The following is a 13,640-nucleotide window of genomic DNA, read 5'->3' as shown; positions in this document are numbered from 1 at the left end:
AGGATATGGTTCATGCTTGTGTTTATTTGTGGAGGTAATTCCCAAAGCACCTATTATAGTTTCCTGGGTTTAACCCTGTGCAATCTGGAAATAAGTGGAAATACTGTCTTGTGTAAAAAAGATGGTGTTTTGGCTAATGGAATTTCTGTGATGCAGAATTTAGTGTTGCTTCCAATACTTTACAGGCATAGTAATGCCTAGAGGGGGGCCATACATGAAAGCTGGAAAGGAACTTCTCGAAAGGGAATGTAGTGAAAGGACAAGGGGATAATGGCTTTAATCTGAAGAGTTTAGGTTTAGATTAGCTATTGGCAAGAATTTTTTTTCTGTGGGGATGTTGAGACACTGGAACAGGTTGATCAGAGAAGTTGTGGATGCCCCATCCCTGGAAGTGTTCAAGGTCAGGATGAATGGGACTCTGAGCAGCCTGGTCTAGTGGGAAGTGTCCTGCTCATGTCAAGGGGATTGGCGCCAGTTGATCTTTATGGTCCCTTTCAACTCAGACCATTCTGTGAAAACATTATTTCCTAATTTCTGTCTTTTTGATGGCTCTTAAAAATATTCTCCTTCCATCACAGGAAGATTACAGAGACATTTCTTTGGTGGTGACCAACACAACATTCTTTTTCTCTCCATCACCCTTAGATTGGATGTCAGTACAGCTCTCCACTGTTAATTGGGGATTTGCAAAATGAAAACTATAACCAGAGCAAGCAGATGCTGGTCAACTGGTTTTATTTTAACACTACTCTGAAGTAAAAGTAATTACTTCTGCATATCTCTCCATTTGTGTGGGTATAAGTGCACCCCAGAGAATTCAAATAGAAAGATCATTGCAATGCCAACCTTTGAAGTTTTTGATTGATTGCAAGAAAAAGTATAAATGTTACTAATTCAGTGAAAGCTAATCTCATATTTTCTATGTGAGTGCACCTATTATTAAACACAATATAAACTTGTACAGGCTGATTGTTCTACTCAGAAAATAATATATTTGTGCTGTGGCTGTTAATTTCCAACATCAAATTCTCCATGCCCTTTTTGTGATTGTAAAGGGCTTATGTGGGGTAAAAATATTTTTTTAATGAAACAGTTATGAATGCATTCTGTTAGTGTAGTAACCCAGTGAAGAGGAATAACAAGGGCTAATTTTGTCTACCTGTTTGTGTACATGTAATGCTGAAGGGGTTTTCAGACTTGTACTGTGGGACAGTTGACCAGAAATTACACTTCTTTGAAGTGTTGTTTTTTAAGCTGATTCGCAAAATCCCAGTGTTGGACAGTTTTGAAATAACATAGTTTGCTATAAATTTTATTTTTTTAATGAAACACCACATTGATTGTGCTAGAGCTGTGACAGTCAAGGTGAGAACATGGTTTGAAATAAAACTTGGAATGAATTTGCCTTCTTTTAATTACTTCTCAATTTAGATTTTATATTACTTTGTTGTTGGACTCACTTTGAAATGGGAACCACTGATGTTTCTAAATATGACTCTAAACTAATTTTTTTGCCTTGTAATCATTCTATATATGATAGTTCAAAACGTGGCAAAACTTCCTGGAGTGGTAAGCAGTGATTATTATTTGTTGTAACAAGGAGCCAATTGATGTGTGAGAATTTAATAACTTCTCCTCACTAACATAAGCAGGACCTGAAATAGAATAAGGTCCCAGATCTTTTAGTCTTGTAAACCCTTGGGTGCTGTGTGTTCATACTGAATTATGGTACTGTTGTTAGCGTAGCAAACATATGGTCTGTATTCTGCTACTGAATGGAAGACAAGTGGGATGTTTCATAAAAAAAAGAGATTTCAGTTTATGGATGAATGGGGTCATTGTTGGAGAGGATTTATTAAAAAAATCTTGTTTTGGGAGACAATGAAAATTCCTTGCAAAAACAAAATGAGTAATTGAAAAAAGTTTGAGACAAGGATTAAGGAAAAAAACTCCTTCATTGTCACATTAAAATATACACCTCTGTTTCAAAGTAGTATCTGTTTCAGTGAGCAAAACTAAAGAAAAACAGGTGCATCTTTAGTACTAAAAATAGGATAAACTGTAATTTGCTTTTAAATTATTTTATAAAATTTTAGTCATGCATAATAGTAACGAAACCTTAAATAATTTTTATTTTCCACCTGTAACAGTGGGAGCCCTGTTACTTTTGTAACAGAAAAGTTTATTTTCCCTCTGTGTGTGTCTGCACTCAGTCTTACACTGTACATGCATGACATCTTGCTTTCTTATGTTGCAGGCGTATTGAGGGGCTTGCATCCCTTCACAAACTATGCTGTAACCCTAACTGCTTGCACTTTGGCTGGCTGTACTGAGAGCTTGCCTGCATTGAACATCTCCACTCCACAAGAAGGTAAAGTAATTTCAAAGGTCTTGACTTCCACATTTCAGTCATGAATAATAAAACAGGAGAAGAGCTAAACGCTGCAAAGCCATTTGCTGGAAAACCCCAACCTAATTTGATGACAAAGTGCATTGCCAGACCATAATTGCTCCATTTTTTGGGGGGTGCGAAAATGAATCAAACTCCATACCCTTTAATGACATGCATCTTTAATAGCTGTAATGCAGATTAATGGGCTTTTTAATTGCTGTTACATTGTTCATGCAAGAGCCTTGTCATTAATATGAAGCATCTGAAAGATTAATGAAAGCTTCCTCATTTTACTATGGCTCAGAAGTAAATCTAGAGACAGTCTGACTAAAAAGAATTGATTGTATGGCAGAGTATGAAATTGAGAATCAAACGGTTGATTTCCATGGTTTCTTTTAACCACTAAACACCAGCAATAGGCAACTATTATTTCAGTGTGTGATGAAACTGCCAAATGCCAATTGAGTTATTTATTAATTGCTGCTCAGATTTTCTGTTTTTTCCCCTAAACACTTTTATATGTTGTTGTGCTCCAGCTTAAAGGTTGTTAATCGCTTAAATTAATGTTTTCTATGTTTACATTAAGAACTAGGGCACAAAGAAAGAAAAAATGTATTCAGATCTGGCTTTAGAGTCTAGACTGATGTGATGCACATCAATTACCAGAACAAATGCTCCAGAAATATCAGTGACATATCTAACTTTGTTCTCAATTAAACATAAAGTTCACATCTCCTGGTTCTGTCATCCTAAAGCCATATTAATCCAGTTAAAATAATCAGTTACTCCAAATCTACACCAGTAGAATAATGAAGACTTTGACATGTATTTATTGGACAGTAGTTAATCTTCCATGATGCCAAGTAGCTTTCAAAATTCCCTCCCTCCCACAGTTCTTTGTTTTATCTTCTCATGTAAACTGGGTTGTAATACAGTACCAATAAAGAAAATAAAATTTTGGCATGAAGTCACGTAGTTACAGCCATAGTAATTAAAAGGATGCTGAAGTGTTTAACTGCTGCCAGAGCAGGTTGTTGTGCAAGGTGTTGTCTTGATAACAGTGCTGAAGATTGCAGTCTACCATTGCTAGAAAGAGTTTTGGCGTGACCATGTTAATAACTGCCAGCAGCACCAATCAAATCAAAATCCAGTTATTGCCTCTTGGATGTTCAAGATAAACTGGCTGAGATTGTCTGGTGGCATTCTCCATGAAAGGGTGCAGCCTCTGACAGCCAAATAGTTAATGGACCCTGTGATGTAAACATGAACCACAGTTTTTCAATATTCATGTATTTCTTTCTGCTGTGACATAGTAATTAAAAATAATTTGTTTATGTCCAATTTTTTCAGCTTAGTGAATAAAGCTGAAATCCTTACCTGCCATAACAGAGTGGTTTAGGCAAGAGTATTTTTTTCCCCCTAGAAATTGAATAAAGCTATGGGGAACATGTGTTTTATCCCTCAGAAGAATTGAACAAAAAGTCAATGTGTGGAATTTCTATTTTTGGATGCTCTTGTTGCATGCTCTTAGTAACAATAAATTGGTGATACAGAAGACAGACACCATATCACACCCTCCAGCTACCCCTGTTTCCCTGTTGAAACATTCATTACTTTATATTGTTTTCACATTGCCAAGCACTGCTAGTTATTGTTTTAAATTGCTAGCACAGAGCTTGTAAATTACAAGATATTTCTCCCAGACTAAGGCCTCAGCTCTGCTCCCCTTGCGATATTCACTGGGATTCCTTGTGCTTCTAATGTATAACTCACTGGAACAGTGAACGAACTCGACTCTTAAATTATTATCCATTGCCAACTTCCAGTATATTATATACATAAAATCTACATTAAGCAAACATTACTAAGTGTATTGAATTATGAAAAGTTTGAAATAAGGGTAGTGCCTAAGAACACATTGCCTGCATTGGTGATTAGAATGATCACTTTGTAGTTAGGAATAAAAACCGTTAAAGAAGAGAAAATAATTTGCATTAAAATAAGGACTGCACTAAAATCCTGTACCTCTCACCTTGATCATTGTTACCAAGCTGGAAAGATAAATTATAGAAGCATAATTATTCTCCTAAAAGCAAAGAGTATGTTGCTGTCTTTCATAAGCATTTCTGTTTGGCTACTAATCCTTACATAAATAGGAGACTTCTCAAAATTCTACTATGTTGCAGTTATAAAAACGTTTCTGAAATTTCAGCTTTACCAAAAATCATTCTGGTAGTAAGTTCTCATTGAAATTCTATGTGATTTGTGGAAAGACAATATAGTGTAACTTTATACTTTTTTTTCACCAGCCCCTGAAGATGTGCAATCACCCACAGCAATATCCTTTCCCACGTTCCTGCTGCTGAGTTGGAGTCCACCCAAAACACCAAATGGTATTATTACACAATATACTTTATATATGAATGGAATACCAATTTACTCTGGAAATGGAACTAAGTATGTTGTAAAAGGTGAGTTCTTTGCTAGGTAGCATGTCAGATTGGTATATCATGGTTGCAATGAACAGTTGTGTGATTGACTACTTATTTCAGAGGAAAGAAAAATAATTCTAAAATTGGCTGGATGCACTTTGAATGCTGATGGGTTTAATAATTTAAAGCATCTTACTCTTTGTTGGGACTCATAGAAGTTAACACCACCATGGATGGTGTTGCTAAATCTTGTGCCTCTTTTACAGCATCTGAGTCACCTTTTTAATGATTTTATAACATTTAGATCTCAAAACATCCAGATCTCAAAGCAAGTAAACTGCAATCTGTTGAAGAAATTATGTACAGGTTTAATAGTTTTTCTTCCTGCCTTCCTTAACTATTCCTAATTAGAGAGATACAGCATTGCTTACCTGAATAGTCTCTGTGTAATTCATTTATTAAAAGTATAACCCAATAATCTGTTTTCTTCTGATAATCGTTGTGCCAAGTTGTATCAATACTCTGTAACTATTACTTGGAAGTTAAGTGCCCATTACTTGGCAATACCATGATATATGGTAATCAGACTTTCTATTTTAGTGTAATCAAGTTTAATTTAATGAATTTTCCAAATTACTTCTTCAGACTTTATGCAAAGAACAACAAAAAGAATAATGAAAAAAACCAAACCAACCAACAACAAAACAAAACAACCCTCCCCTCCCCAAACAGCCAAAAAACCCCAAAAATATGGAGCTAGAAATGCCACAGCAGAATCAAACACTATTGTGGGCCCATCAGAATTTGTATATCTCTGTAGGTACAAGTGAAAATAAAGCATTTCAATTTGGACAAGTCAAGGGGGAAAAGAGTGCCAAGACCCTACTTTCTTTTTAATGTAAGGCCTTAAAATTCAAAGCCATTTCTGCATCTTGAGTCAGTATAAAACATATTTAAAAATTCATACAGTTCAAATTTCTTTGCCTTGCACAAGCCATAAGGTACTGGTGTGGTGGGTCAGTTTTGACACTGAAAAATGAATCCAGTTAGAGAACCTCCTGAAGGCTGTTGATGATCACTATAATAAATAGAGCACACTTTAAGTCAAACTTTTTCATTCTGTATTCAAAGGTAATGGATTTTTCGTAACCATAGTAACCTTAGTGCATTTCTGGATAAATACATGAGGTATATACATTCTGGTTTTATTTTTGAATATAAACTACCACATTATGTATTACTAATAATATGAAAAATAGGATATAGGTTAGCATAATGACAGCTCAAACTACTGTGCATTTTTCTTCTGCAAAAAATAAATATTTATCAAAAGTGTAGGTTCAATTAATTTCTCCCCGTCTCCCCAGTTTTCTGGTATTCTTGCAGTGCCATTTATCTTTTTTTACAAGATTTACATTAATCTCTCATTGCCATATCATAGCACTGTTCTTAAAATTTTTGAAGTGCAAATAGTTGTGCTTCCAATCTTACTAAAATCATTACTGAAATTTCATCATAGGTCCATCATTTTACCAAAAGGTTTTTCTGCAACCTGGTTATAAATGGGCAAACAATGTATAACATTTGAGGAAATATCCACCATAATATTGGTTGGTTATTTTAGATTCATGTCTGCTTGCAGTTCTGAATTATAGGCAAAATGAATGTTTATTGATAGAAATTATGGTCAAGTAACTTTTGTAATTCTTCTTTGAAAATATAAAAAAGTGTGAGGTTTCTACCCTTAAATCTTGAGTGATATTTCAGAATACATTCAGCTGAAGTATGCAGAAGAAGTTTCATCTAGTTCATAAGTTTCCTAGAGAAGCTCTTGTTGCTTTTATGTAGAAATTATTTATTTCTATTTTACTTGAAATTTTTATATTTTTGGTCCTACTGAGCATTTAATGACTTTGCTTTCAGTTAACTTTTAGGCAGACATGGATCTAAAGAAAACAGAAAATCTTAACTTATTCAAAAGTGAGGGCTGGTGGATCAGATCATGTTACCATAAGCTGTACACCATAACACTCACTCTTTTCTATGTGGTGTAAAGATCAGTCTGTTTACTTTGGATCCATTTTACGTAGCTGCCAATTTCTCCCTCTGCCTGAGGGAGAAGTGGCAATATGAGCCAGCAGGCTGGGATTTGGGTCACTAGAAATTTCAGTCCTTGTGAATTTGGTTTATTCAAGATATTGCTTAGATCTGCCTTTATCTTTAATTTGACTTGATTTTGCTTCCTTTCAGAGCCCAAGATTTTCCACTTTGTAGGCTAGATTTAAAAGAGGTATAACATGATCTTATTTTTTATTTCCTAGGGCTACAGTTTTATGGTGAAAAGTTGGAGCTTTTGGTTTTGTAGTATTATGTTATACACATCTTGGCTTTTTCCATATAATTTTCCTTTTGTTTTCAGTATTTATATTAGTGATGTTGTTAACTTACTGCAACAACATAATATACTATTGATCCTAAACAGACAGACAAAGTTCATTGTCTCTGACATGTGCTTCCTATCTACTCACCAAAATTATTTTCCTAATTTAGGAACTATATGGCCTATTTCCTGGACAGTAGTCTATACCAGAAAGTCATAGATTCTTTCTGTGTTTTTGAAGTGCTGTACCTATTTAAATGTGATGGGGTATTGTACCTTTATTTTTAAGCAGACACAAATTCTGTTTAAAAATTAGTACTTCACTGACTTTCATTTCAGACCATGGACATTGCAATCAGTTTAGGCTAATCAATCCATAACTTGAGAAGGTGTATATTTTCTCAACACTATAATGGCAAATATATTGTTAGCTTAATTTCTGATCTTGACAATTGTTGAGGGATTGAAATACTCATTGATTTTCATGGATATTCAAGTGTTTGTTTCCTCTAGGGGTTGAGCTGTAATTAAAAAGGAAACCCTTTAAAAGCACATATGGCAAATGTAGACTTTACCACATTGAAAAAGGAGACCCATTAGGCATCCATCATCCATTAGTGCCTTTAAATATTTCCCCCATATTGACACATTTGGTTTCTGTGTTGTGAGTAAAAAAACACTGAAATGAAGCCAGCCCTTCTACCGCAACACCTGTATTAACTGTCTGCCTGTGATTTTTCTGCCTCCCACCTTCATGCATTTGCTTTTTGTGGTGTATGTCCTACTTCCTCATGCAGTCTGGGTTGTATTTCACATCCTATATTCCAGTGAAAACCTAATCTCTCCAAGGGATGGGGCCAGAGGAAATAGTGGCAGACCCCAGGTGGAACTTAGGCTGTGTGAATCCATGCCCCTGTTTTTATGCTTTCAGCTGCTCTGTGTGTGAGTGCCGAAGCTGGTGTAACCAAGACCATCATCTGCAGCTCAGGAGAGTAGTTGCAATAGTGTTCTGCTCCCTAGATCTTCAGACCTTACTGCTCTGTGTATGCTCTGTATATCCTTACTGCAGCTGTGAGGAGTTGGAGAAGCTTGTACAGTTACCTTCAGAGCTCTTAACATGCTAATATTAAAAAGGCTTTTGATTTCAGGAAATTTTGAGCTGGTTTTCCTTGGGAACAGAAAATATCCTTCTCATCCAAAAAACTCACAGACAAAACCAAAGTTTCTACTTTGAAACATGGACAAGTCTTAATGTCATTATATTAAAGATATTTTTAAGTTTATTCAAGGCATCCCTTCCTGTTTTCCCTTTTGTTTAAATTAGTGTCAGAAATTTTCTGCCTGGCATAGATGAAAGGGGAACAGGGTGGGTTTTATCCTGAAAAGTTTTATTCTGAACAGATTTATCCTGAAAAGACTGCAGTGGCCTGAGCTGGTGGTGCCAATACCACCAGCAGAAGAGTGGTCTAATAAATGCAGAATGTTATAGGATAAGCAGAGATTATCAGATGTGACCAAAGGGCCTAGGTATTTTTTTTGGGGGGGGTGGCGGTGTTTTTTGTTGTGTGGTGTTTTTTGGGGTGTTTTGTTGTTGTTGGGGTTGTTGTTGTTGTTGTTGTTTTGGGTTTTTTTTGTTTTGTTTTGTTTTTGTTTTTTTTTTTTTATAACCTTATTGATGTGAAGAAACTTTAGAAAAAAAGGTTAGAGTAAAATATTCCTGTATTCTTAAAAGCTGAGCATTTGATGGACTGGGACATGTTCATTGTCTAACATGTTCATAAAGGGAAATTATTTTGTGGGTACATTAGAAAACAAAACAAGACAAAAAAAGTATGAATCTGTCTTTGCTCTGAGCTTGGAATTGAGGATGTATGTCTGCATTTTCTGCAGCACTAGGTATTTGACAATGTTAACAAATTGTGTTCATATAATTTTCCTAGCAGAATCTAATGGTTCTCATCATGAATCTTTAAAAGGAAGATATTCTTATTAAGACTCAGCTGTATGAAACTTATTTTTCTCTGCCAGCCTGAAAGAAGTTTTCCAGTTTTTCAGGAAAGAGATTGTGTCAGCTATGTTACAAGGGCAGACCCTCAACTGAGTTAAACAAGTACAGAGTTATCCTAAATTGCATGTCCAAGAGTTTATAAAAAAATGTGACAGAGTACTTTCTACCAGGTTTCTGGACAAAATATTAAGGAGAGCCTTGGAAAAGGTGAGAAAGAGCTGTCTTCACAATTTTTTTTTCCTAAGACCACAAACTAAGCTTTAGCTTTTTCAAATTGTTATTTGACCTGAGCATGGAAAGGCTGATCCCACAAAACCAGGTTAGATTGGGAGCCTTGTTTTTCTGTGAAGAAGGACAGATGTTTGACATCTGCTCAATCAGGGCTTAACATATCTGAACTTAAAAAATGGGAGAATCCCAAATTAGTACCTGTATTTTTTATGTTGTGCTAAACCAGTAGAGATTACAGTAGACGTCATGCACAACCATGTGCAATGGCAACATTTTACAGAAAAATTGGCAAAGTTTTTGGTCCTTTATAAGCCACAAATACTGCTGCTTGTTTTAAATGAGAGTTCATGATAAGAAAAGCAGAATCCATTCAAAATGTCAGTATTGCACTGATTTCCAAGTTAAACAATTTGAGCAAGAAAATCTACAGAATTATATGTAGAAGATAATTGCAGTAAGATGTATCACTGCATGAAGCTGAACCACTGAGAAGAAAATCCTTATTACCTTATGTTTAAGATGTTGTTCTTGTGGTTACTTTTCACAGTTTTCAGCTATAGCTATGTTTAAGAACAATGGTTTCTAGCCTTAAGGATTTGCCTTCATTTGTTTTAGGTCATGCTCAAAGATGACAGGCAGCTTTTGCCTTACAGGACAAACACTAAAAAAATTCTGTAGTCCTCTGGTATGACTTTATTCCCCATCTTCCAGGTGGCAGTGCAATACTTATAAATACCAAATGTACTCAGTCTGTTCTTTCACTACAGGTTTTGGAAAGAGTTGTTTGGTATCAAATACAATGTTAGTGGTGGATTTATAGACATTATAACCCTGAATGTTGCAATTCTTCTTTTTTTTTGGTGAAACAAAGACTATAACACCATGGTGAGCAATAAAATTCAATCTTTGCTTCTTTGCAGTTAGAATTGGTTATATGAAACATCTTGCACACAACCCAGTGAGATATGGCTCAGTGTCTCACCCTTATTTTAAGGTCTTGCACTACTGTGCAACAATGCCAGGGCAACACCTTACATTTGGTTTAGCAACATATCCAGTTGGTAAGTCACACTGCCTTATGAAGAATGCCTGCTGCTCCAGGCTTTATTCTGGCGCTGGCATGCATTTGAGTGAACATCTGGAGGTGCACCTGGCACTAGAGGGCAGGGTACACCAGCCTTATAGAAGCTGCCTTCCCCTAAAAGTTGTAGGCGTGTAGGAAGGCGCATTTGATACACCTGAAGCGGCAACGGTGACATTGCCGGTGACCGGTGCTATCGTAATTAATTCCACAGACCCGGAATGCAGATTCAGCAGGCACAAAACCAAAGGGCAAATGGGCTGTCTGAGCCTGGCGTTCCGGTATTTCAAATTCAGACAGAAAGATCTGGTGCACTCATTGGACTTAATAATACACATCTGGGGAATTTAGAGGGGAGGGGGGCAGGGGAAGGGTAAAAGCATTATGTTTATTTGTAGCAGCTCTGTTGTATCATTTTCTATTGCAGTGCATTAGTGCAGTGTTAAATAAAATCTGCTTATTTAAAATCCTTTTAAATAGTGTTTAAATATTTCCTGCTGATACAATCTGCTAAAGTAGTTATCCTTGCTGCAGATTTCAGTTAACCTTGTCGCAGATATTAAGCCTGAAGCTACACAGACTTTTAGGGACCTTGATTATAGAGCAAAACCTAATGGTGTCATTATAAAACCACAGCTGGACAAGCTTCTGGAGTCCTTGTCCTTTGATCAGATTTGGGTAACACAGCAAGCCAGGAGAGAACTCACGCTACCCCTGCTGGAATTGCTGAGCTCTCAGGTTACTTGAGTACCACTTTCTAAAAATTAAAATGCAACACAAATTATAAAATGAGAGTGATTGGGACCTTCCAATCTTCTGTATGTACCAAAGTGAACTGGAGCAAAATAGCTTCTCCAGAGCTAATAGCTGTAGAACAGGGAGAGTATTTTTTCTATCCTTTCCCTTCTGGCACATAAGAATTATTTTGGCTATGGGCTCTATTTTCTAAACAAAGAGAAGAAAAGCATTGATTTCATGGCTTGTCTAAATTCCATGATAAGAAATAAAACCCCCTAAAAAATGTAAAACTTCCAGATCATTTTGTCCTGTGGTATTACTTCAAATATTTGTCAGAATTAGACACATGTAAGCTTTTCATTCTGTATTTTCTTTTTCAATGTCTAGGTTGGTAAGCAGTTTAAAGGTGCTGAGATTTCTTCAGAAGACAGTGCCTACTGATAAGGACACATTTAAATCAAGAATTCATTGAGTTCAATTTGTAAAATGGGAATTTACAGCCTTACAGCCTTTTTTTTTTTTTTTTTTTTTTTTTTAAATCTGTCAGCAGAGCTTATTCTAATTGTCCACATGTAATTGTCTTGTAGGTGTTCTGCACTGGCATGTGGATTTGTAGGTCTTCTCCAAGATACAGTTAGATAGCAAATTCGTATTTTGCTGCTTTCTCAGATCAGGTCGTAATGTTGTATGTGTGAACCTCTCTTGGGTAAACTGGACAAATCTTGTCTGCTTTGCTCTTGCATTTTGCTGAAGGGCTAATCTATTTCTCTATATTCTGTCTTTCATCAGTGAGAGCTTCACATCAAGTGTCATAGTTTGTCACAGATGTGAGCTGTTGTCTCATGGTGACCCACTGTTTGTTACTAAACATAATGAGGACTCTCTAACAAGAACTCTTCTTTAACAAGAACAACGACATTCTTGGCTGTGTTGCATGAAGTACTTTTTGTGAGATCTTATTTTCAGCAGAGTGCCTGGTAATTGTGTTTTGCCAGAAGCTGGTATGACAAAATGGTGGCTTCTGTTCAGGTTTTAATTTTTCTGATAAAACCGATGCATAAGCTTATTGTTTAAAGCAAGTCTTTATCCAGTCACCATTTCAATTCAGAAAATGGTGTGACCATTTAGAAAATGGTTTTCTAAAGTGTGCTTTAGAAAACGTCCAAAACTGTGTTAGGTTTTATGCTGAAATTATAAATTATTTATTTATAGATCAAGAAAAACATCTCTTTTCTAAAAGATTTTTTTTTTTCGTTTTGCCAGTATTGTTCTGAGATGTTTAGTAAATGATTTATGCTTAGTTTCAAAGTAATGCTGAACTCAGGTAAACAAAGATATGACACCTCTTGCACAGCTGGACTAAGCCCAAACCTGCTTCTTCTGCTTGAATATCTAGGTATCCATTTATAAGGGCACACCTCACTTAGGCTTGGATGGAGTGGGGCAGCCTTCTTGATATTGCCAGCTGCATAATGAAACTTCTCTCTGAGCTTTTCCTTATGCCCTGGAAAAGACACTCATAGTTCTCCTTATTAATTTAGGAACATTTGGTCTCCTTAACTACTAAACAGTTGATGAGTATTTAATTTGAAATAGATATTTTATTCCATGCTGCTGCATTACACAGTGTGTTGGTTTATCAGCCGTGATCATTTGACAGAGCAGTACAGGTGTTCTTTGGCTAATGCTAGACACAGGCTCTTCTCTCTATACTTGGTATATCCCAAATTTTCTTTAACCATAGTGCAATATTGATAAATTATGACAATGTATAGGCAGGTAACACCACAGCAGAACTTCTCGGGGATTCCCAACTTTCAAACCAAAAATTCAAACCAAAGGGTTTCCGCTTTCCCTTGCTTTTACTAAATCCATTACCATGAGTGTGTTGAGTCATTTACCATTACTGAAATATTTTCAGCACTTTATTTATTGAGAAAAACAGAAAGCTGTAAGGAGATGAATGAAAAGGGAAATATTTGATTTTTGCTTGGGTTTCAGACTTATAATTTCAATAAGTCTGAGAAACTTTCTTAGAACTTTCATTGCTAAAATACTTCACCTATTAATGTAAGACTTTTGTGGGTATTTTCCATCTTGCACAAGTCTTGTTTTGTGTGTGAACAATACAAAGCTGTATGTTACCAGGCCATAAAATAGTTGGATGTAAGTTTGATTTCAAAATTATTTGGTGGTTTGTATGATTGGAGTATTCATGTATTTTCAAAATCTGTTTCTCTATCCTCTTAAGTTATGGGGAAACGTATGAATGGAATGGGTCTTGTCCCAAAAACCTTGGGAGGCATTCTAGGATACTTCTTTTCCTGTTATCACTGCCAGAAATCTGCCTTTGGCTTCTACAGTGATTGCTTAAATTG

General features: G+C 35.9%; 1 protein-coding gene across 1 annotated transcript in view; it reads left to right on the top strand.

The window, feature by feature from the left end:
- Positions 1 to 13,640, top strand: part of USH2A (usherin) — a 377,078-nt gene that overhangs the window by 161,262 nt on the left and 202,176 nt on the right. The window contains exons 31-32 of the mRNA XM_066316187.1: positions 2,258 to 2,371; positions 4,702 to 4,863. Of these exons, the coding sequence (XP_066172284.1) occupies positions 2,258 to 2,371; positions 4,702 to 4,863 (276 nt within the window). The remainder of the gene's footprint in view (positions 1 to 2,257; positions 2,372 to 4,701; positions 4,864 to 13,640) is intronic.

The sequence above is a fragment of the Sylvia atricapilla genome, chromosome 3 (genome assembly GCF_009819655.1).
Source record: "Sylvia atricapilla isolate bSylAtr1 chromosome 3, bSylAtr1.pri, whole genome shotgun sequence".
Classification (NCBI taxonomy): domain Eukaryota; kingdom Metazoa; phylum Chordata; class Aves; order Passeriformes; family Sylviidae; genus Sylvia; species Sylvia atricapilla.
The sequence above is the reverse complement of the archived record's forward strand: the minus strand, read 5'-3'. Positions and strand labels throughout refer to the sequence as shown.